This window comes from Bos indicus, chromosome 22 (genome assembly GCF_029378745.1).
Source record: "Bos indicus isolate NIAB-ARS_2022 breed Sahiwal x Tharparkar chromosome 22, NIAB-ARS_B.indTharparkar_mat_pri_1.0, whole genome shotgun sequence".
NCBI classification, from domain to species: Eukaryota; Metazoa; Chordata; class Mammalia; order Artiodactyla; family Bovidae; genus Bos; species Bos indicus.
Genome location: NC_091781.1, coordinates 14,436,645 through 14,459,883, shown reverse-complemented (window position 1 = coordinate 14,459,883; position 23,239 = coordinate 14,436,645). Strand labels below are relative to the sequence as shown.

Below are 23,239 nucleotides of genomic sequence, written 5' to 3'. Positions count from 1 at the left end.
TTCTCTGTGTCTACAAATGGCAAAAAGTCCTTTAGTCTTCAGAAAGTTCAAGGAGGGATTCCTGATGTATGGGACCAAAGGATGAATCCCTGCAGTCGATGATCAGAGAAAAGGGACCTGGGTTTTATTCAGCAAAGGCCCCAGGTGGCCTGATGCAATAGGAAGCCCCAAAGGAGACAGACATTGGAAAGAACGGTGGTTAATTCACTTTACAAGGAACACTGCATTTTGGTTCCATATCAGTTGGACACCATCCAGTGACAGTCTGGGAAGTAGATGGTAGTCTACGTATTACTTTAGTTCTCAGTCTTTGATACGCCAATTAGGACCAGACCCGAGCATGCATGGCTTGAGGTTGAGGCCTGGAGTTCATGAATGACTATACGGGGTTGCCTTCCTGAGCTACTCTCTCTCTCTCTCTACAATCTCCCCAGAACTTTCCAGTTTCCTGGGACTCTTCTTTTTGGTCCTCCACCCAAAAACTTGGCTCTGGTTATCCTGTTCTGCCATACACTCTCATATTTGGGCCCATGTTTGAGTCTGAGTAATGGAAGAACAGTGAGTGAAAAAAAGCAATAGGGGTTGATGAGACCCTCTTGAGATCATAACTCCTCCTATCTAAGAGCCAGTTGCCTCTTCCTCAGGTTTGGCCTTGGCCAGGCTCATGACTGACCTTTAACCACTGTGGCTATGTGTTTGCCAGGGGGCTGTGGCATGAAAGAGAAGAAAAGAAAAACAGGAAATATTTACGCTCTCTGGCCAGTAGGAATTCCCTCTTTTACTCCTTGAGCCAGAACTAAGGGATGTCTCCTGGAGATGGGTTTGCTGTGCCCCAGATTGCACTTTTAGTCCTAGGTTATGTTAAGTTCAAGAAAAGTCCCCCACACAGTCTTCCAGGCCTACTCCTGCATCCTCTTTGACTATCAGGATCTGGTAGTTTCTAATGGAACCCTAGGATTTTGATGAAATATTGTCTCAAGATGTGATGAAATTAAAAAACCCAAGTCACTCACGCCATCAAGGTATTCTCTAAGATTGGGTGGCTTATTTTATTATCTTAATTCTGAATACTATAACTCCCAAGAGCCTTCTGGTTTGGAAAAATCTCAAGACAGCACGAGAAGTTTCTGACAAGTGGAATATTATATCTAATTAAGCTCCAAGACTAGCAACTTTTCTACCTTTTCGTTCCCATGGCTCACATGCTGGTCTGGGCACATGGCAGGCAGAATTGGCACGAGTTCAAGCCTTTCCTGCCCTAACACTTCGGGACTGTAGCCAGAGTGACTCACATTGTTTGATCTTTTTCCAAGTTCCATTCTGAAAAGGATTCAACTGCTCTCTTTACCATCTTGTGTGTACTGTTATAAGCCCTTCGCTGGCCCAACAACATGCATGGAACACACTTGTATGTCAGGTACTATGCTGATGTGGCTGGTACAGCTACCAAGAGCTCCAGTGGGAGATTCACAAAATCACAGTACAGTGCTTCAGGAATTATGGCAGATACTAATAATATTCAAAGGAAGGGACAGAACAGAGCAGCAGAGCTGGCTGAATTAAGGGGCAGGACAGCTGGGCAGCTGCCCTTGGAGCCAGTCTCAAAGGGACATCTAATCAACGCGGCAGCAGATCAGGTGTCAGTGAATTTCTTTATACTTAGTAACTTAGTTAACTGAAGAAATGGGCATCCATTCCTCCCCTACAGAAGATTACAATGCCCTCAAGTGGACACTTTTTTTAAAAAAAACCACTCCTGTGGTTGCCAGCTCCTCTTTGTAGAAAGTCACACTGAAATCTGCAGAATTCAGGCCCACTTCTTTGCCAACCTGCTGGTTAACCCTCCCAGTCAGCTGAAGTTTCAAAACTGGATAATTCAGGGCCCTGGACTGTTTATTCTAAGAATGGGTGATTTTTTTTAATCTTAATATTGGAACTTTTAATATGACTGCCAAATGGCTCCAGGGTTTGAAAAATCACTCAATGAAACTGAAAAGGGAACAAGAGCCACTAACAAATTCTTTTTGTAGAATTAAACTCAAGGAAAAAAAGGAACTCTTAAATGTATTTTTGAAGACAAGTTGGTAACTATGGTTACCTCTAATTAATGAGCAGCTCATGCTTTCCAGATTTGAGTGGAGGAAAACTGAAATGAAAAACAATTCCAAATTAGTAAAAATGCTAAGTTCCATTGAGTGCATGTAATGTACTTTAGAAATGTAATTTAATGTCTGTTGAGTCTAGTAATTAAGAAGTTGGTCTTGCATTTTCGATTATTTAATTTTATTTTTTTCTGTAAATTATCATTATTGCATGTTAGAAAAATATTGGCCCATGACAGATCAGTTTGAAAAATAAAACCAACCAACTGATCCTTCACCATTAAGTGTTGAGAAGTACCACAGTGCTGCTGCTACTGCTAAGTCACTTCAGTCGTGTCCGACTCTGTGTGACCCCATAGACGGCAGCCCACCAGGCTCCCCCATCCCTGGGATTCTCCAGGCAAGAACACTGGAGTGGGTTGCCATTTCCTTCTCCAATGCATGAAAGTGAAAAGTGAAAGTGAAGTCGCTCAGTTGTATCCGACTCTCTGCGACCCCATGGACTGCAGCCTACCAGGCTCCTCCGTCCATGGGATTTTCCAGGCAGGAGTACTGGAGTGGGGTGCCATTGCCTTCTCCGAAGTACCACAATACATGTTCTTAAAGTCCCAGGGATTTGACACCTGGCTAAGCCCCTTGTCTTCACCCCTGTGTAATCTGCTTGTCAGAGCTCTAGCCTTGACAGCAGCCTCAGAGGGGGCCAGAGATTGGGCATCAGCTGATGCAAATGAAGGGATCTTCCTACCCAGTTCCCGAGCCAAACAACCATTTCTGTGGTGGGTCAGCCAGTCATACAGCTGAGCACACAAGGCAATAGCTTCTCACAGACTAGTGACCCCAGGGTGATGAACACAGCCGGTGGCTAGAAGTTAGGTAACCAGGAGAGTGAGGAATCACATGCATGCTGTTGCTGTTATTCTGCTAGTCTACTTAGTGTCACAGGTGACAAACAGAAGTCTCTGGGAAGACCAAGGATTTATATACTGGGGGGCTTGGGAGAAAACACCTCTCTGGCTTTTCTCTTCTGAATAAGGTCGCTAAACATTGGCCTGCACTTGTGGGTCTCTGCTACCAATGGCCCCCAGTGCTGCAGTTGCCTGCCCCTAGAAAACCCCATTGAATTCTGCCTTGCCCTGTGCCTTCCCTCAGACTGGGGCTCCCTAAGGGAGGGCTGTGTCTCCCCTTATTTTCTGGTTTTGTGAAGGGAGGCTGTTATCTCCTGCCCACTGTGGTTCTCAAGGACAGGGTTGTGTTTCTTCAGAGTGAGCTCTCTGAGGCAGGGCTGTATCTTGCCCTCAGACTGTGGCTCTTCAAGAACAGAGCTGTGTTTCTGTTTCCATCATAGGAAGCACCCTGAAACAAGGCTGTGTCTCTCCTCAGACTGTGCTGTTTTTTCTTCTTCTTCTTTTTTTTAAATTAACTAATTGATTTATTATTATTATGTTGGCTGCACTGGGTCTTTGTTGCCGGGACTTTCTCTAGTTGCAGAGAGCGGGGAGGGGGGGGGTGGGGGGGTGCTACTCACTGTTGGGGACATGAGGCTTCCCATAGCGGAGCCGTGATTCTGGCGTAGGGAGGGAGGTGACGCTCAGTATTTGTGGCGCCTGACAGTGAGATCTTCCTGTGCCTCCTGAATTGGCAGGTGGATTTTAAACCATTGGACTACCAGGAAGTCCAAGAGCTGTGTGACTGTGAGTGGTTTCCAGAGGCAGGGCTGTTTCTGTTATCACACTGGGGTCCCAGCAGTCTTGGCGGGTTTTTTTTTTTTCTTTTGGCCGTGCCCCTCGCATCTTGCGAGATCTTGGTTCCCGCACTACCGGTTGAACCCCTGTGAGGGCAGTGAAAGAGTGAAAGCAGCGAGCGACCCTGAGGGAATGCTGTATCTCCCCCCTTCCTGTGTCTCCTCAAGGGCAGAGCTGTGTTTCCTCAGACTGAAGCTTTCTAAGGCGGGGCTGTATCTTCCCTCAGACCGGGGCTTCCTGACAAACAGCTGCTCCCCTCAGACTTGGAGTTTCTGAGGCAGGGGTGTATCTCCTCAGAATGGCTCTTCAAGAGCAGGGCTGTTTTGCCTCATAGTGAGGCACCCTGAATGAAACAGGGTTATGTCTCTCCCTCAGACTGTCCTGTGTTCTTGTTTTAATTAACTGATTTATTTATTATTACTATTTTGGCTGTGTTAGATCTTCGTTGCTGGGCTCAGGCTTTCTCCAGCTGCAGAGAGCCGGCCTGCTACTCTCCCTTGAGGAGCACCTGGCTTCTCATCGTCCGAGCGGCGGCTGTAGCGGGAGGGACCCGGGTCGGGGCGCTCAGTATCTGTGGCACACTGGCACGTGAGATCTTCCCGTGTTCCCTGCATTGGCAGGTGGATTCTTAACTACTGGACCACCAGGGAAGTCCAAGTGCTGTGTGACTGAGAGTGGTTTCCTGAGGCAGGGCTCTTTCTGTGATCACACTGGGCTGGAAGAAGTCTTGGTGGTATTTTCTCTTGGTCAAGTGCCTCACGACTGGTGTGATCTGAGTTCCTGTACTAACGGTTGAACCCCTGTGAAGGCAGTGAAAGAATGAAAGCAGCAAGTGACCCCTGTGGGGGCACGCTGTATCTCTCCCTCCCTGTGTCTCCTCAAGGGCAGAGCTGTGTTTCCTCAGACTAAAGCTCCCCGAGGCACTATTGCATCTTCCCTCAGACTGGGGCTTCCTGAAGAAGAGCTGCTCCCCTCAGATTTAGGATTTTGGAAGCAGGGCTGTATCTCCCCCTAAGACTGTGGCTCTTTGAGAGCAGGGCTGTGTTTCCTCAACGTGGGGTTCCCTGAGGGTAGGTGTGTGTTTCCCTCAATTTTGGGCTCTCTGAGGAAGAGCTGTATCTCCACTCAGAATGGGGCGCCCTGAAGGCAAGGCTGTTTTAACCCTCAGATTTGCCCTCCCTGAGGCAGAGCTATATATTCCACTAGACTGTGACTCTTGGAAAGCAGGGCTGAGTTTACCTCAGAGTGAAGCTCCCTGAGGTAAAGCGGTCTCTCCTCTCAGCTTGGGGCTCCCTGAAGGAAGAGTTGTGCTTCCCCTCATATTTGGGCTCTTTGAGAAAGGGTTTTATCTCCCTTCAGAATGGGGCTTTCTGAAGGCAAGAATGTATCTCCCCTCAGATTCGAGTTCCCTCATGCAGGGCTGTCTCCCCTCAGACTGCGTGTCCCTGAAGGCAGCGCTGTGTCTCACCTCAGATTCGGTTTCCCTGAAGGTGCACTCACTCCTCTCACTCCTCAAGCTCAGGGCTGTGTTTGGTCAGAGTGGGCTCCCTGAGGCAGGGCTGTTTCTGATCTCAGTATCAGGCTGTGTGGCAGGTTTGTGTCTCCCTCTCAGATTTGGGTCTCTTTGAAAGCAGGACTATCTTTCACAACAGTTGGGCTCCTTGAGGTATGGCAGTGTCTCCCCTTCCAGTTTCCTGAAGGATCATTATATCTTCCCTCATTGTAGCTTCTCAAGGGCAGGGCTGAGTTTTCTCAGAGTGAGCTCCCTGAAGCAGGGCTTTATCTCACTCAGCCTCTGTCTCTTGGAGAGCAGGGTGGAGATTTCCTCACAGTGAAACTCCCTGAGGTAAAGCAGTCTCTCCTCTCAGCGCTTGGAACTTCCTGAAGGAAGAGCTGTGTTTCTCTCAGATTTGGGCTCTCTGAGGAAGGGTTTTAACTCCCTTCAGAATGAGGCTCCCTGAAGACAGGATGTATCTCCCCTCAGATTTGAGTTCCCTCAGGCAGGTCTGTTTCTCCCCTCAGACTGGGGCTCCCTAAAGTCAAGGCTGTGTTTCCCTTAGATTCATCTTCCCTGAGGCAGGGCTGTATTTCCCCTCAGATTCCAGGTCCCTGAGGGAATGCCATATTTCCCCCTCACTGTGGCTCCTCAAGCTCAGGGCTCAGAGTGGGCTCCCTGGGGCAGGGCTGTTTCTGATCTCAGTATCGGGCTCTGTGTGGCATGTCTGTGTCTCTCTCCCAGACTGGGTCTCTTTGAGAGTAGGACTATCTTTTCTGCTAGTCACTGGGGCTCCCTGAGGTAGGGCATGTATCCCCTTCAGTGTCTCCCCTTCCAGTTTCCTGAAGGATTGCTATATCTCCCCTCACTGTGGCTTCTCAAGGATAGAGTTCTCTTCCCTCAGATGAGGACTCCCTGAGAGTAGGGCTGATTCACTTAGATTCCAATTGTGGAAGGGCTATATCCCCCCTCTTAATGGGGCTCCCTGAAAGCAAGGCTGTGTCTCCTCTCATTCTGGGGCTCCTTGAAGACAAGGTTGTGTCTCGCCTCATATTTGCGTTCCCTGATGGAGCTCAGTATCTCCCCCTCGCTGTGATCCTTAAGGGCAGAGCTGTATCTCTCCACAGATTGGAGCTCCTTGAAATCAGTGCTGTGTTTCCGCTTAGCGTGGGGCACCCTGAGGGAGGGCCGTATCTTCCTCTCAGGCTGTGGTTCTTCAAGAGCAAGGCTGTGTTTCCCCATAGTGAGGATCCCTGGGTAGGGAGGTGTCTCCCTTCAGACTAGGGCTCCCTAAAGACAGAAATGTCTCCCTTCTCAGACTCAGGTTCTCTAAAGGAGCTCTGTATCTCCCTTTCTTTGTGGATTCTCAAGGGCAGGGTCTCCATCTCTCTTGAGGCTTGTGCTCCCTGAAGTCAGGGCTGTATTTTCCTTCAGACTGGGGATCCCTCAGGCAGAGCTGTATCTCACTCAGGCTGTAGCTTTTGGAGAGCAGGGCTGAGTTTTCCCCACAGTGGAGCTCCCTGAGGTAAAGCTGTCTCTCCTCTCAGCTTGGGGCTCCCTGAGAAAGGGCTGTATCTCCCTTCAGAATTGGGGTCCCTGAAGGTAAAGCTGTATCTCCCTTTAGATTCAAGTTCACTCATGCAGGGCTGTGTCTCCCCTCAGACGAGGGGTCCCTGAAGGCAGAGCTGTGTCTACACTCTAACTGCAGCTCCTTGAAGACAGGGTGATGTCTCACCTCAGAATCCTATTCACGGAGGGAGGGCTGTGTCTCCCCCTCACTATGGATCCTTAAGGGCAGGGCTGTGTTTCCTCAGAGTGGGCTCCCTGAGGCAGAACTGTTTCTAATCTCAGTATTGGGCTCTGTGTCTCCCTCTCAGACTGGGTTTCTTTGAGGTCAAGACTGCTTTTTCAGGGTGGGGCTCCTGAGGGCTGTATCTCCCCCCTCAGACTATGGCCCTTTGAGAGCAGGACTGTATTTCACGACAGTGGGGTTCCCTGAGGTGGGGCATGCTTTCCCTTCCAGTTTCCTGAAGGATTGCTAGATTTCCCCTCACTGTGGCTTCTCAAGGACAGAGTTGTCTCCCCTCAGATGTGGACTCCCTGAGGGTAGGGCTGTTTCACTCAGATTCTGGCTATGGAAGGGCTATATCCCGTCCTCTTAATGGGCTCCCTAAAGGCAAGGCTGTGTATCCTCTCAGTCCGGGGTTGCTTGAAGAGAGGGTTGTGTCTCCCCTCAGATCTGAGTTCCCTGATGGAGATCTGTATCTTCCTCTCACTGTGATCCTCAAGGGCAGGGCTGTATCACTCCACAGACTGGGTCTCCCTGAAGTTGGTGCTGTGTTTCCCCTCAGAGTGGGGCTCCCTGAGCCAGACTCTCCTCAGACTATGGTTCTTTGAAAGCAGGGCTGTGTTTTCTTTTAGCAGGGCTCCCTGCAGGCAGGACTGTGTCTGCCCGCAGATTTAGGCTCCCTGAAATCAGGATTACATTTCCCCTTAGTATGGAGCTCCCTGAGCAAGACTGTATCTCCCCCTCAGACTGTGGTTCTTAGAGAGAGGACTGTATTTCCCCTCAGATTCTGGGTCCCTGAGGCAGTACTGTGTCTCCCACTCACTGCAGATTCTCAAGGGCAGGGTTGTATTTCCTCGTAGTGGGGCTCCCCGAGGAACAACTGCATCATAGAATGGGGCTCCATTCTTAGAATGGGACTTCCTGAAGGCAAGACTATTTTCCCCCTGCTTCACACTCCTTGCTGCAGGGCTGTCTCCCCTCAGATTTGGGTTCCCTGAAGGAGCTCTGTATCTCCCCCTCTCTGTGGGTCCTCAAGGGCAAGACTGGGTTTCCTCAAAGTGGTCTCCTTGAGGCAGATCTGTGTCTCCCCTCAAACTTAGGCTCTTTGAGTCAGGGTTGTGTCTCCCTTCATTTTCGGTCTCCTCGAAGGAGTACTGTACTCCCCCTCACTGAGGTTCCTCAAGGGCAAGGCTCTGTTTCCTCAGTTTGGGGTTCCTATGTGCGGGTTCAGTTGCTGTTATGTCCGACTCTTTGTGACACCATGGACTGTAGCCAGCCATGGAATTTTCCAGGCAAGAATACTGGTGTGGGTTACCATCATCTACTCCACAGGGTCTTCCCGACCCAGAGATTAATCCTGCGTCTCCCTCATTAGCAGGTGCCACCGGGGAAGCCCCTGATGAAGGTCTATCCTCCTGTCAGACTTGACCTCCTGAAGTCAGGGCTGCCTTTTCCCTCAGAGTGGGTCTCCCTGAGGTGGGGCTGTGTCTCATCTCAAATTCAGGCTCCTTAAGGTAGCGCACTGTGTCCTCTCAGACTCCGCTTTCTCAGATATCCATCTTGCTTTCTTTCCTGGGATCTTTCACGTCTGCTCCAGGCATTGCCGAGTCTCCATGTTGCTGGTTTAAGCTGAAGGCCCTGCTTTCCCTCTCTGGTTTTCAGTTCTTTGGAACTTTAGAGTTTGATCAGCCTGAACCTTGGGATTTCATGTGGTGAGATCCTCAGTACCACTGAAAAAGTACTTACCCCAACCCTGGATTCAATAACAAAGAATAAAAAATTATTTAAAAGAAAGATGTATTAAAAGGGGGTGGGTTTGTTTCAAAAGATGGAAATACCCTAATATAGAATAGTTTTTTTGTAAACTGTTTTTTAAAATTGCTTTCCTGTGTCTCCTGGGAGTGGCAAGAGGCTATTTGGGGTGGTTTCTTCCCCATCCTATGCTCAATTTTTTCACTAATACCCTAAACCTGTGTGTATGCCATCCCCTAGTTTATGAATGCCTCCCTTCAGTTCACCTGGCTTCATTACTTTCGTCAATATTTCTACTAGGACAGTTGCCTGCCTTGAATTATTGATACTTTTCAGGGAAACGCATACCCATCTGATTTTAGGATTGGACCATCAGGACAGGTTCCATCGGGTCTTCTGCTGTCTCCAAGTGCCCTCTACAGGCCAAAGAAAAATCATCCTAGGATATAGTGTTTTCCAGCCAGGAGCCCAAATGTGCAAAAATTTAATTAAAAAAAAATTTTTTTTTTACTTAATCCCTATTATGACCTCCCAGTCAGTTCAGGTAATTCATAACTTTCTACCTCCACCAATTTCTCCTCAGAAAGCATCTAAGTTCTGTGACCAGCTTTCATTCTAGCTTGTGGGAGGCATATGTCCACTTTATTTATCCTGTCTTACCCAATGGTTTTAATATCCACTGTTGTCTAAATAAGTTAGTTCTGCAAAATAGTGGTTTCTCTAACTCTATTGTCCTTCTATTCACCTTTATACTTAGAAGTATGCATTCTAGATTCCTTTTCCCATCTCTCCTCCATACCTTTACCCTCTGTTTGGAATGCCTTCCCCACTTGGCAAATCCTACTCATCCTAGAAACCCAGATACAGGGTCACCTTGTCTCAGAGGCTTCCTGTACCAGTCGGTAGAGTAACTCATTTGCTCTCTCTCCCCTTCAAGCATGGTGGCTGTAGCTACAGCTGCCTGGCTTCCCTGAACCTTTGAGACAGAGGCCCCTCCCATGGCAGGACATCCAATCAAACTCTGCCTGATCTGGCACAGTGGTTCTCAGAGCTTAGTGAGCCCCAGGATCACCTGGAGGGCTTAGTGAAACGTACCTGGGCCCTAGCTCCAGGGATTCTGATGAAGCACCCTAAAACTTCACTGGCTTAACGAAAGTTGGTTTCTCCTTCAGAGCATATGTCAAATGTTGGAGGGCAGGTCTCATGGGTCCTTGGAGACCCAGGATGATGATAGCTCCACCAACTTGTGACACTACCATTTCAATGCTTGAATTTAGAGCAAGAGAGGAAAAATCATGAATGGCCTTTTCTCTGCTCACAGCCCACTGGCCAGAAATAATCCTGTGCCCTGACCACTGCAAAGTGGCTGGGAAACATTGGCATCACATGGACAATTTGATGAACACTGGTTTCTCTACCATAACCACTCGCCCCTTATTTACTGGCACACACACACAGACCTGCTCTCTGATCCTCAAACACGCCAAGTGCGTTCCTACCTTTGAGCCTTTGTAGTAGCTGCTCTCTCTGCACTAATGCTCCTGTGCCAGAGCTCACATGGTCGATTCAAATACCACCTCCTTGGACAGGCCTTACCTGACTGCCCAAAGCAGCCACCTAGTCCCTCAGATCAGCCTATTTCAATTCTCTGTACAGCCCTTATTATGCCATGTTTGGTCATCTCTTTCCTGTTCAAAGACTGTATGTATGCTCCATGAGAGAAATCAACCACTTATCACCGTGTCCGCACCACCTTTAACAGTGCCTGGTCCATCACAGATGTTCAAAATGTATTTCCTCAGCTCAGTAACCTAAGGGATTTCGCATTTACAGGTTGAAAAAATGGAAGACCCAAAGAGAAGTGGCTTACCCAAGGTCACAGCACTATTAAATGGTAGCACTTGATTGAAATCCATGCCACTGAAACCACCAACGCTATGTTTGCTTGGGTCACTTCACTGCTTCCACACGTTAAAGTGGCAGTAAGTTTTGTCATTTTCTTCTCCGTCTAGTGATCCTCCACTGTCCTTGGTTTTTAAATCTCAACCAAGTCCTATGGAAGGCAATTTGACAACATCTATTTGGGAATTTATTCTATAGGTAAGTTCATGTGTGTGGAAAATTACATATACACAATATTTTTTCATTTCAGTGTTGTGATAGTGAAAGTTTAGAATTAATTTAAAGGTTCATGGGGGTGTACATGTATTCACAGTGGGCATGTACACGATAGAGTAGTATATAGCCCTGAAAAGTGAGAGAGTGCTTCCAGCTCTGACTAGAAGTTTGTCTAAGGGAAAGTATTACATTAAAAGAAAGGTGGGATACAACAGAAGTATATGTCTTTCATTTAAGTTCCCCCAAGAGCTGAATCCCTCATGTCTTTCAGAGATCAACTCCTCAATGAAAAGAACAAAATACAAATCAGTAGCAGTGTGGTTTCCATCATTTGATCTTATTTTATTGGTATTCATCAGCAAATAAAATTTTATTGTTGATTTTGGATGCATTACAACACACTTTTTGGTAGTGGTTGCACAATGTTGATCATTTATTAACTATACTAAATACTGCAACCTCTCAATTGCTGAATTTTACATGGGTATTTTCTTTGTGATGATGGGTGGCTCCTCTCTCTGAATACATAAAATGGTCCATTCCATCCATGGTTTTCATATTCCTTTGTTATTCTACCTACTGCTTTAAAATACATTCAAATAAAAAGATATAAGTTCCGTGCAGTGAGTGCACACATACCACAGAGAGGAGAGTTGAAAACATAATTAACCAACACCCTCGTGTTCAGAGAATAAATAGTCTGAAATCATGGGACTGAAGCTTGCTCCTGGGAACTTTCTCAAAGTATCTTCTGTGGACAAAAGTTCACACTCACTCAATTGAAGGATACATCTTTTGCCAAGGGGGTGGAAGAAAAAGGGAATGGGGGGTGCGAAATGATGATTTTACTTGCATATGATGTTATCCTTCCATAAACATCTGGAACAAATGGCCACAGAGCACCATGATGTACAGTCCCCAGCTCAGAATAAATAAATGGTCTGCTTGGACTGGAAAGCCACAGACACACTGTGACCAAGCTGGATAGGACAGAGAATGTTTAAAATATAGCACACACAAACAATAAATAAAAGTTTGAAACTTGGTGGATGACAGGGATGGGACCAGGCTCCCTGTTTGTTCATGGTTCTTCTCACAATACCTCTACCTTTTCCTAACGATAAAAAGTGGCACAAGGACACGAAGGGCTTTTCTGGGACCGCTCTTTTCTGAAACAAGAGGGCAAAACATGTGGATATTGAATGGCTGCAGCAGAAGACCACAGATGTGAGAATACGCTCAAGGGTGTCGGGTCTAGAGTAAAGACCAGAACCAGCGGACCTCCAAAGCCTTGTTTCTCTGTGAACTGGTTTGGTGTTACCTTTGGCCGTGTTTCTACTCTTTCACTGTTGACAAGTTTCATTCACCACCTTTCTCCCGACCCCTTTTCCTTAAGGTCCTATTGTTAAAGTCACATTGGCTCTGGTCTTAATCAATTGGTTGTGACATTGGGTCCCAGAAATAAGCTGCTATCTCACTAGCTGCTTGGTGTGTCCGAAACTTGTATTTTGGTGTCACAGAACCATAGAGAGAACATTTTACTGCGACTTCCCATCTAGTACCATTACTTCCCTGCATATATTAAAAAAAAAAAAAAAAAAAAAGGAAAAAGTAAATCACACAGAACACACAGGGGCTGCCAAACAGTGCAGCAGGAGTGTAAATACATTCTCTTTCAGGTCAGACATCTGGCCTGACAGTGGATTACAAAACATGGAAGGATGACTTCGCATTGAAGGCATGAGAAGAAAAAGTCACAGGTCAAAAAAAAGAAGCGACCGTCCGTTGGGGCCGAGCAGTGAAGGTCTTAAAGAAGCTGGGGCCCCAGAAGGAAAGAACAACTAACTCTTCCATCGTGAAAGCTACAGCAACTGCACGTGGCTGTGGACGGAGGCCCCTTACGCTCTTACGGGGCGGGAGAGGCGAGGTGCCCAGTGACGCCGGCACGGCAGAACCACTGTGCCACCTGACAGCTCAGGAAGTGTGGCTCTGGAAGGCAGCCACAAATTCACTGGTTTCCTATCCATGGGATAAGAACACACTTGGGGGTTTCAGTGCTTCTCAAAGGAAAGAAGAAGGAAAGACACCCGGCTGCTCCTGCCCTCGGCCGCCAGCATAGGCTAGGTCCTCAAGAGTGATGTCGCTGCTGGGGCGCTTCCTGCAGGATCTGAAGGAAGGGCAGGGCAGATACAGGTTTCCAAGTCCTATGTACACATTTTACAGAGTCTCCACTCTGCCCCCATTAGGCACGAGGTTGATTTGTCTAGCTCAGGAGGGGATGGACAGAGGAGGGCAGAGGGAGCGTGCGCAGGGCAGGGGGAGGAGAGGGAGGCGGGAGCCAGCCTGGTCTCCTCTAGGGGAAGGGCCTCTTCCCAGCCTCACCGTAAGCTAGTTTGTTTGGGGAGCTTAGCACCCATCAAGATGCCCGAGGTGAGTGTCACAGGGGCTTTCATCTGCATGCTGGACCCCACCATGGTGGGGAAGCTGCGGTTCCGTCGGATGCCACTGTTGAGCTGGAGCCCACCGATGGCACTGGTGACAGTGGGGCATCCGAGGGGCAGGCCTTCGGGTACCAGGCCTCTGGGGACAAGGGCCTGCGCAGGGCCTGGGGGCCCACAGAGGAGAGGTCCCTGGTCCTCAGTCAAGGTGGGGACATGGGCTTGCCCTGAGTTCACCACTTTGGCCACGCCAAACCTCCTGACTTTGTCCACGAGGTTGAGGTTGGAGACAGACACGTCAGTCTGGCTTTCACTGCTCCGGACCGCCTTCTTCTCCCTCACCTCCCTCAGGATGGAGCTGGCTGGCTTGGAAGCCAGGAAGTTGTCGTAGGGAGGGCTTGTGCACTTGAACTCGAAGGAAGGTGGAGAAGATGTGGGCGTCTGCATAGGCGAGTTGGGTGGTGTGGAGGGGATCACTGCCATCCTGGGGGTATAGGAGTGCAGGAGGGTGCCCCGACCGGCCCTGTCCCAGCTCTGGGGGTCATACACAGCCGCGGAAATGCCCCGCTCCTTCAGCAGCCACACCAGCCCCAGGGACGTGCTCATGGTGGTCGTGGACTCACGGACGTTAGTGAAGGATTCGGCCAGGCTCAGTCTCCGGGGAGTGCACGGCGTGGCCACTGGTGTGGATTTCAAGTGGCTGGCACTGCCACAAGCCGGAGTCGGGGCCGAGTTAAGGCTGATAAGAAAACACAACAGGTCACTGATCAGAAAATGCCCAGGAAAACCAAGGATAGGGTCCGGGCCAGCCTCCTGCAGGGGCGCAGGGCAGGCCTGGGACATACTGAGGGGACTCCTCCAACCCAGGTTCCCTGGATGCCTCTTTTCATGTCTGATCCTCCCTCTCATCTGTAGAGGCCGTGGAGTCTCTGAATTGGGGGGGCTGGTTTACATCAATAGGAAGCTGCACGTGATTCCCTTCTCTCAGCCCTAGAGGGTGAGTACAACTGTTGGCTTTGCAAGTGAGGAAATTAGGCTCAGATTAGGTGACTTACTCAACATCACACTCAGCTACTCAGTGGAAGATCCTGGATTCGAACCCAAGTCTGAGTGACCCCAAAGATAAGACAGGAAGCCCTGCAGCAGAGAGGCGCTCTGTCTCTACCAATTTCCTCAAATTTCTGCACTCCTTCCCAGTACCCATTTCCTTGAGGTAAGATGTTAACCAGGGCTCTGCGGTATGAGTTGATTCTGGGTGTGGCTGAAGCAGGTGGAGAGGGCCCCCGGGCAATGGGGAGACTGAGGCTTGAAGGTGCACATCAAGTCAGCAGCAGATCCCAGGCTCCTGACTCCCACTACAGTGCTGTTTCCTCTGCACCCTGCTGCCCTTCAGTACTCTTCCTGCGGGTGCTGAAGTCCACTTTGATGAGTGGAGATAGGGGGACAGATGATACATGTCATGTATCATCAGATCTTCATCTAAAGAGCCACCTAGAAAAAGGCCCACTGGGTGGTGAAACCTGGTTACTAAAGGGAAAGTGGAGAGATTCTTCTGTCCACTTATATATGACTGAGGGCCCACTAGATTCTAGAAGCTGGGATTCAGCAGTAAGGAGAATCAAGGCAGAAAGTGTAACAAAAGGGCAGCAGTGGGAAATGCATTGCTGTCTGCCTGGAAACCAGAAGGGTCCCTCTTTTCACAACTGCTACAGGGATGGAGTGAGGCACCCCCCGACCCCAGGCACAGAGCCCCTAAGCTGTTGCTGGATGAGCAACTGAGGGGCACAGAAACATCCCTTCTGACGGTCTCATAAGACCTGCCCTGGCACCTACCTAAGGACGCAGCAGGGGCTTCGGGTGCCCCTGGGAACAGGCAGCTGGGTGGTCCCCAGTAACTCGGGGATAGAGCCCTCTCTCCCCAGCCTGGCAAGGGACGGGCCACATACCCTGGACAAAGCACCAACTTAGGGAAAGGGGAGGAAGGGGACAGGCTCTGGGGCAGATCCCCAGAATGAGTAGAGCAGGGACTCCTCCTGTGGGAGGACAGGTCAAAAGCCAAGTACAAGTTGCAGCATCATTTGGCTCCACACTCAAGTGACCTCACTGCTGGTCAGTCTATACATGGTAAGGAACCCAGAATAGGCCCGTCTCACACAAGCTTAGGAGTGGGGATGCTGGTGGGTGGGGAGCACTCAGAGGAACATGGGATTAGAAACCACAGCAGATCCTGAAGCTTAAAAGGTGGGTCTTCAAAAGGCACAGGTGGATTTCCACAAAACTGATCTACAAGCAATCGAGGGTGGAAAAAATCTGTACTTGGTCACAGAACCACTTCTAGAGAGATTTTCCATTTTTGTTTCAGGCTGCCATTCTTTCAAACTCAGGCAAAAAGCCTTCTCCTGCTACTTACTTCTCAGGCTTTTTCATCCCTGATGAGGCCATAAGGACTTAGAGAAGAAGGCAGGGGTGCAGTGTTGAGTCCTACAGCTGCCATCAGAAGAGTGCCAGGGCACCAGCCTCTCCCAAGGGGAAGCTCTGTCCATTGCTTTTCAACACAATCTCTTCAAACATAAAGCTGGGGGATGGGGAAGCCAGGTTCTCCAGAGGCAGGAAGGGAGATGGAGACAAGCTAAAATTTAGAGATCCCCTTCTGGTAAGAACCTTGGTTAGACCTGTATTAGTGTTGGCACTTGGCTTGACTGGGGTGTTTAGACAGGTTAGGGGTATCTGCTGTCAAGGCCGAATTAGCCAGGCACAACCACAGAGACACATCCACGCCCACGTTGCGGGTTAGTGGCGGCCACACGTGCACACACAGCTCCTTCACAGGGCCCTGCCAGGCAGGCCCTGCTGGTGGTGTGCTCACCCCCTGCCTTGCCTGTGGGCTCACTCTCTGCCCTACATCTGCTCTCAGCTCAACAGGGCCTGGGGCTGCTTCGTCGTCCTCCTCACATGACCTGTGGAGAATTATTCATAGTTGAAGGTGCTCCTTGGGGTGGCTGCTCCCTCCGAGCTGGCCCAACTCGCCTCCCTCCTGTGAGATACTTTCCACTCATCCTGGCACCTCGCACCACAGAGAAAATGGCTGAGGGGGGTCACACCACCATGTTGTGGGAGACCGTTTTCCCTTTCACCAGAAGCTCTGGGAAGCCTGAAATCCAGTCAAACAGACCCTTCCCCCAACCCTGCCAAGGCCACACAAATCCTCTCGTCAGATGGTGCTAACTTCTATCACTTCTTGGAGGCATCCAAGGGAAATGGACCACATCAAGCATGTGGTTCTGTTCAAGTTTTATCATTTCGGCTGTTACAGTGTGGCTGTGATGCATACATGGTTCCTGAGACCATTTCCAGGGGCATAAGGGCTACCACAGGGTTCAGTAACTCCATTCTGTGAAAGAACATGTTCTACCGGCAAATTTGGGGGCAAAAAGCCAACAGACTTGGCCTTAGAGCCTGCGGTAGTGCCCTGAACTTCAGCTGGTTGAGGCAGGGCCTAAGAATCTTTCATGACCAATACGAAAGCAACTTAAAGTGGGTCCAGGTCTCTCTATTCTGTGCTGGCTATGAATCAATAGGGGTCTTGATTCAAAAAAAGAGATGGGACTTGAACAGGTGAGAGATGCTTCCACTGGCTGGAGTTGGTTTTGAACAACCCTCTTGCTACTTCAGCTTTCCTTGACATTAAGTCTCGCAGGGAGTGTTCCCACCTCACCCCACCCTGCCCACCCCACGGCTGGGTCCCTTACCTTGGTGTGACCCGCGTGAGCTCGTCTGAAGGATGCAGGATGCGACAGGTGGTGAAGGTGAAGGTGGAGTTGGTCTGTGACATGCACTTCCCAGGGTGGTGGGCTAAATTGGGGGGAGGGGAGGAACAAAATATAGTCCTTGCATCCAAGTACACCCACGAGAAAAGTCAGAGTCCCGCATGGCCCTCGACAGATGCAAGAAGCGATGAGCTACCTTGTAAACTGGATCTGGGCGAGGAAGGTGAAACACGAATGTTCTGGGTCGAAGGTGGTCCCTCAAAAACAACCACACTTTTGAGCACTGGCATGCAGAGCATCGAATTCCAGCTTCCAACCCAATCCAGACAGGGTTTCCCATCAGCGTTCTTTGGCCAGTAGTGGATCCAGTTTGAAGGGCCAAAGGGCCCTTGGGGCTAAATTTGGGTTCCCTCCTCAGAGATTTGAACCGGCTTTCTTCTTTTGTTGCTTTACTTTTCATTGGCAGATAGGTGCCAAGCTCTGCCAAGGGGAGGGGAGAGGTGCAGGGCAGGGAGAGGCACTTGCACCTAGAAACAGGGCAAGGCTCATGGGCTCCCTTTTCAGTTTACACAAAAAGGGGCTTGAGGAAGCTGGCTCCACTACTGCCTATCTGTGGTCGGCAGGGAGGGAGATGGGGCCTCAGCTGCCTCAGCAACAACGTTGCTGGCAAAAGTCCCAGGGCCCAGACTCTCTGCCAGGACTGGGCTGGTACACAGCACTATAAGCAGCACCAGTTCCCCTGAGCTGCTTTCTTGCCATTTCTAGGATGGCTGGTTTCTGATGAAAATGAGCATGTTGTCCTCAACTTATTTCCTTTGAAAGCTCCAAAGAGTTGTTAAGGCAGCTGAAGACTAGGATCTGGAGCAAAGTAAATCACAGAAGCTTTAGGACCATGCATCAGAAAACCGCAGGTAAGAAGTAGGAATAGAGTCTACAGGAGATATCATGATTGTAGAGGTCATCCTCATTCATAACTCAAATGCAAAAGAAAAAAAAAAAATGTTGCTCCCAATAGCATGCATGGTGAGGTCTAGGGTCATCCCCTCCTCCCCACCAACTCCACCCCTGCAGCCTCTCAGCCCCCAGAGACCTCCTGGGAGAAAAATGATTAGGCTATTGGAGGCCATGAGCACGCTGAAGATTCAAAAGTCTGGAACTAGAATCTTCTAGCTCTTTATGGCAAGTTTTCTCTTGGATTTGACAAAAAGGAAATCAAACCAGAAGAGATCAGTGCCCCAAACCTACAGATCCACACACAGGTGACTGTGTCTTTAAAAAAGAAAAAGGAAAAACAAGAAACTAGATGAAATAAAAAAAATACTGGAGACACGCAAATTGAAGGCAGGCAGGACAAAGCCAAAGCACAAAAATGGTGGCAGTGACTCAGGAGCTGTGCAAGACTGGTTTGCCCTGATGACTGTGGTCCAAGTCATCTCTGTGTGTCAAGGAAGGCTCTGATAGCCGCTGGCATGGCAGCCAGCACCACAGCCACGAGAGCAAACTCTCAGCCTCAAGGAGCTCCAGGCAAAGCAGGAGGGGTGTGGGAAACACATGTAAAAATAGCCTTTATGCATCTTTGTTTCTCAATCAAAAAAGTAATGGTTTAGGAACTCAGATAACTGAAAAATGACTGTGAGCAAAACAAAAACGGAAGAAGCTATGAAGAAAAGGCAACCGACCAATCACGATTCTCTGACTGCAATAAAGTCTAGAAACAAAAGCAACAGAAAACCTGAGAAAAGCATCCCAAACAACAGGCATGATGGGTTATTTGGGAGGGAGGGAAAAAAATGCAGTAAGTAGAAGTAATTAGGACAGAACAGTTATAAGAGAGAGAACATTTTTTTAAAAATCAAACAAAAGCGAGGCTGGATTTAAACTTAGAAGCATACTCCATTTAAACGCATGGCCAGAATATCAAATCAAAAGGTCACACACATTCACCTCCTCCTCCACCCCATTACGTATTGGATCTTCAATCACAACAGCTAGTGTGAGATGGGACATTTTAGACACTGTTGCATCAGCAGAAGCAAAACCCATCTTATGCAAATGGGTTTTGGGAAGAGGAAAAGGCTGCTAAAATTCAGAGGTCATCATTCCCCCGAAGCGATGGACAGCTTGAGAAGACTGAGGTCAATCAACAAGAATCAAAAGTGCCAAAGCCAGAGGTTCAGCCCTTCTGCAATACCACTGGGACGCCTGGACCCGCCAGCTCTCTGAGTCACCACTGCCCGCCGGGCCGCTGCAGCGTCTCCCTTCCTTGGGACACAACACAGAGAGAGTGAGTCGCCACAGAGCCATCAGGGGCTGATTCCTACAGTTCTGTGTACAGGAGAGAGCAAATTCCCAAAGCAGGAGGTGCTAACAGAGTCTTCAGGGCAGAGAGCAGGGGCTCAGGGAGAGGGCCCAGGCCCTATTGCACCCCAAAGCCCTGCCTTAGGTGCTGTGAGTTCACCTTGTGCTGTTCACATGAGGCCTCCAAGGACGGGGTTTCCTGGATTTAATGCTCTGACTTCCTACTTAAATCCTCCTTCTTTTTCTCAATCTGATTGGAGGACCGCAGTGTTGTGAGCTAGAAGTACAAACACTGACAAATACTTTCATCAAGTATTTTATTTAGGAATGAACTTGCATTTCTCCCCCTCTCGTCCCCCAAGCCCCTAATTCTTTATTATTTTTATTTGTTCTTCCTCCTCCAGGTTCTGAAACTGGTACAAAATCCTAATCTATTAAAGCGAACTTTTATACTTAGTTAATCCTTGATTATTCAAGATTGTCTCTGCATGAATTTTTCTGGGGAAAAAAAGTTCTGTGATGAGTCCATGTGGGAACAACTCCATAAACCTTTGTTTGCCCTGTGCTTCATCATTAACATAAATGCTGTTTGGGACTAATGTAGCTTTACCAGGTGTTTTTCTCTGAGGATTAGGGAAACAAAGGCAGTTTCAGATACAGCAGAACCGCTTTTTATCTTTTCTTTTTTTAAAAAAAGATGAAAGTGATTTTAAACTACACAGTGTTACAAGATGACATTTGAAAGCCCTTAGTACCAGGCTTAACATGGGCCTGTAACTCTCTTTCTCTGCTTCTTAAGCATTTCTTCTACACAACCCCATCTACAGTTTGAAAGACCCATGAGTCCCCAATGCAGACATTCAGCCCATTGGTTCCGGGAAGGTTTCTAGCACAGAGACTGAAAACCACATCACAAGATCTTATTCTGGCTTCTGTACAACTTTTGGTTCCTGCAAAACTTAAAAAAATGAAAAGTTAAGTTGACCCACCGCAACACGTTGTCTACTCTCTGTTTCATCTAAAGAGTGACTTAACAGAGGAATAATCTCATGGCGTGGCAGACAGAACCAGAAATTCTTTCAAGTGGCTTCTGGGGTATCTTCAGGAGATAAAGTGACTTTTTGGAATGCTATTAAAAAGTCAAAAGTGCAAGTGTAAAAATCTCTTTGGAGTCTTAAGATGCCAACAGAGCTGGATCCCATTCCCTCTTGCCTTCTTGTCTGTCCTGTGGCAACCACCGACACGTGTGGGGAGCTGGCCTGGCTAAGTTGCCCCAAGTTCATCCAGCTGGTACTCCTGGAGCCAGTTTAAAGGTGTACTTCTCCAGGGCATCACTAGGTGGTGCAACTGGACAACAAACCTGAAACTCAGTTCCCGCCCACGTGCTCCCTCAAGGGCCCTTCACTTTAGAAAAGGCTGAGTGCAAATATCCGCTCAGCAGTCCACGTGGGTGCCCCTCCCAGCACTAGAGCACCCTCCTGTGGTTTTCAGAGATGAGGATCCTAGAGAAAGCGCTTTCAGAGAGCAGGCTTATTCTGGAAATTTTAAGTAGGGTTGACTCCATGCTGTTTGAGACAAGTCAATAAAGCAATTCTTCATTCATTTTTCCATTTCAGGCTGCCCTGGCCTGTTTTGCTGTTGTGTAGTATATACTTTGATGCAGGAGCACAGGACTTCCTTAACATCTCCTAATACAGGGGTGCGAGCAGATCCTGGTTCTGTCCACCATGACCAAACTCCTCTAACTGCTACACACCAGAGCAAGGTTGAAAAGTCTGGCCATCTGAGTGGGAACTCCCTCAGCTCTCTAGGCAGAGACAAGAAGGAACATTCCCAGACCCAACGGTCTGTGAATTGAATGTACCAGACTTTTCCTTTCAGATTCCTCAGGTCTCAATGGCCAACGTTCCTTCACAAGCCCCTTTGGTTCCTGCTTCCCCAGTGGGACTGACCAGTGAGAGAGAATGCCCAACGGAGGCTTTGTTCACACCAGCCCCGCCCCAGAGGAGGCTGGAGTGACACTCAGTTCCTTAATCGTCTGCTTCTTTCAGCTGTTCCCTTCCCTTCAAGTAACTCGCCTGAGCAGAGCCTGTGCCTGTGTCACAAATAAGAAAGCTACAAAGGAAGCTAGTTCTTGGCTTTTGCTTCTGAGGGGCCGAAGACCTGCACCTTCAGGGATTTCCAAGGGTACTTTTGACCAAATGAGATTTTTACTTTCAACACTTACTTTAGGACCTCAGCCCCATAAATACAGCTCTACTGCAGAACCACTGCCAGGTAGGCTGCCATGATGTGTAGGAGTCTGTTTTAGGAATTTCTCCCACTGGAAATGGTCTCCATGTGTATGAGTATTAAATAAGCTGACCTTTACTTTCTTATATGTTGCTTTAATCCTGCCTCTGTCTTCCCTTTAAGAATCAAGGCATCCAGGTAATTCAATTGGACTGTCCATCCAAACCACCATCTGCTGACCTAACTATGTGATTTTAAACTCTAATCTTTAACCTTTACCACATGCAGGCTCTTCGCTACACATAAATACCTAAAATTCGAAACACTGACGGTATGAGATTATTTCTGATAAAAGTACACTTTATGAATTAAAACAAAATATGTTACTGAAATAAAGTAAAACTAATAATCTAAAAGTTGTTTACCATAATCCATTTTAATCATCTAAATTATTTACAAATATAACAAGGATTCATCCTTTTTAAAGACATGGGATTATAAAAATCAAATAATGATACAATAATACATTAAAATATATTAATAAATATTTTTCAGCACTCAAAATGTTTTCTCCATGAGAAAGCAGGCTCCAGACAAAACTGCCTAATATACAAGTTTTCCCAATTTCCTCCCATAATACCAGTTGTTAGAAAAGAAAGGTTAACCACCTTCTGTCTTCAAAGGTTCTCCCTACTAAGTCTTCCCAGGCAGATGGCAGCTCCTGGAATTGTGCTGTTTGGCAACAGGAAAGGGGAGACCAAGGCAGAGAGCAGGCCAGCCTGAGTACAAATCCCAAGACAGAGGATGCCCCAGGTCTCCCTGTGGAAGCTTATCTGTCTGCCCATGACTCCACGATTATGTGCATAATGTCACTCAGGGTCCCTGGGCTGATTTACACCGAGTGATGTGCTTCTTACGTTCCAAGAATCAAAATGGTCCCATCATTCCCCACAGGGGAAAAACAGCCAAATCATTAGCCAAGCCTTTCCCTCCTGCACAGAACTTTTGACACACCTTACTCTGAAAACAATCTCAGAAGAACCCTTGTCTAGATGATCAGACCTTCTCTAAATTCCCTTCAGCAATCTCATTCTTTTTGGCCGCACACTTCCAATGTGACCCCTCTACAGTTTCCACTGGCGGTTTGTGTGCTCTTCTCAAGAGGTGTTGGGATGGATTTGTTCCAGGTTTGAGGAAGGAGGGAAGAAGCAACAGACATGCCTTTGTGTGTGGTTAGGAAAGTGGTCAGGACTTAGCTCCTCATACCTGGTCCCCTTTCCCTCGCTGCTCTCAGAGGGATATTCTTAGGTGACTTAATAAGCTTTATTCCTTCTCTACAATTTTTCAAAGATGAACCTAATGGTGCTTCTTTAAACTCACAGCATTCACTTCTGTTTCACCTGTCAGGCTGCAGGGAGGGGTCACCACACTTGACACAATGCCTGCCACTTCAGTCACAGAATCAGCAGACACAGCGTCTCCTGCACCACTGTCTGCTTTCCAGAA

General features: G+C 48.3%; 1 protein-coding gene across 11 annotated transcripts in view; it reads right to left on the bottom strand.

Moving 5' to 3' along the window:
- Positions 1-11,316: 11,316 nt before the first annotated feature.
- TRAK1 (trafficking kinesin protein 1) overlaps positions 11,317-23,239 on the bottom strand; it is a 100,919-nt gene continuing 88,996 nt past the window's right edge. For 10 of the 11 annotated variants that reach the window (XM_070776141.1, XM_070776133.1, XM_070776134.1 and 7 more), the window contains 2 exons: positions 17,186-17,288; positions 11,317-14,175 (listed from right to left, as the gene is read on the bottom strand). In XM_070776141.1, coding sequence (XP_070632242.1) covers positions 13,377-14,175; positions 17,186-17,288 — 902 coding nt within the window. In that variant the 3' untranslated portion in view covers positions 11,317-13,376. Of the gene's footprint in view, positions 14,176-16,302; positions 16,394-17,185; positions 17,289-23,239 lie in introns of all 11 variants that reach the window. The other variant, XM_070776143.1, reaches the window with a different exon arrangement.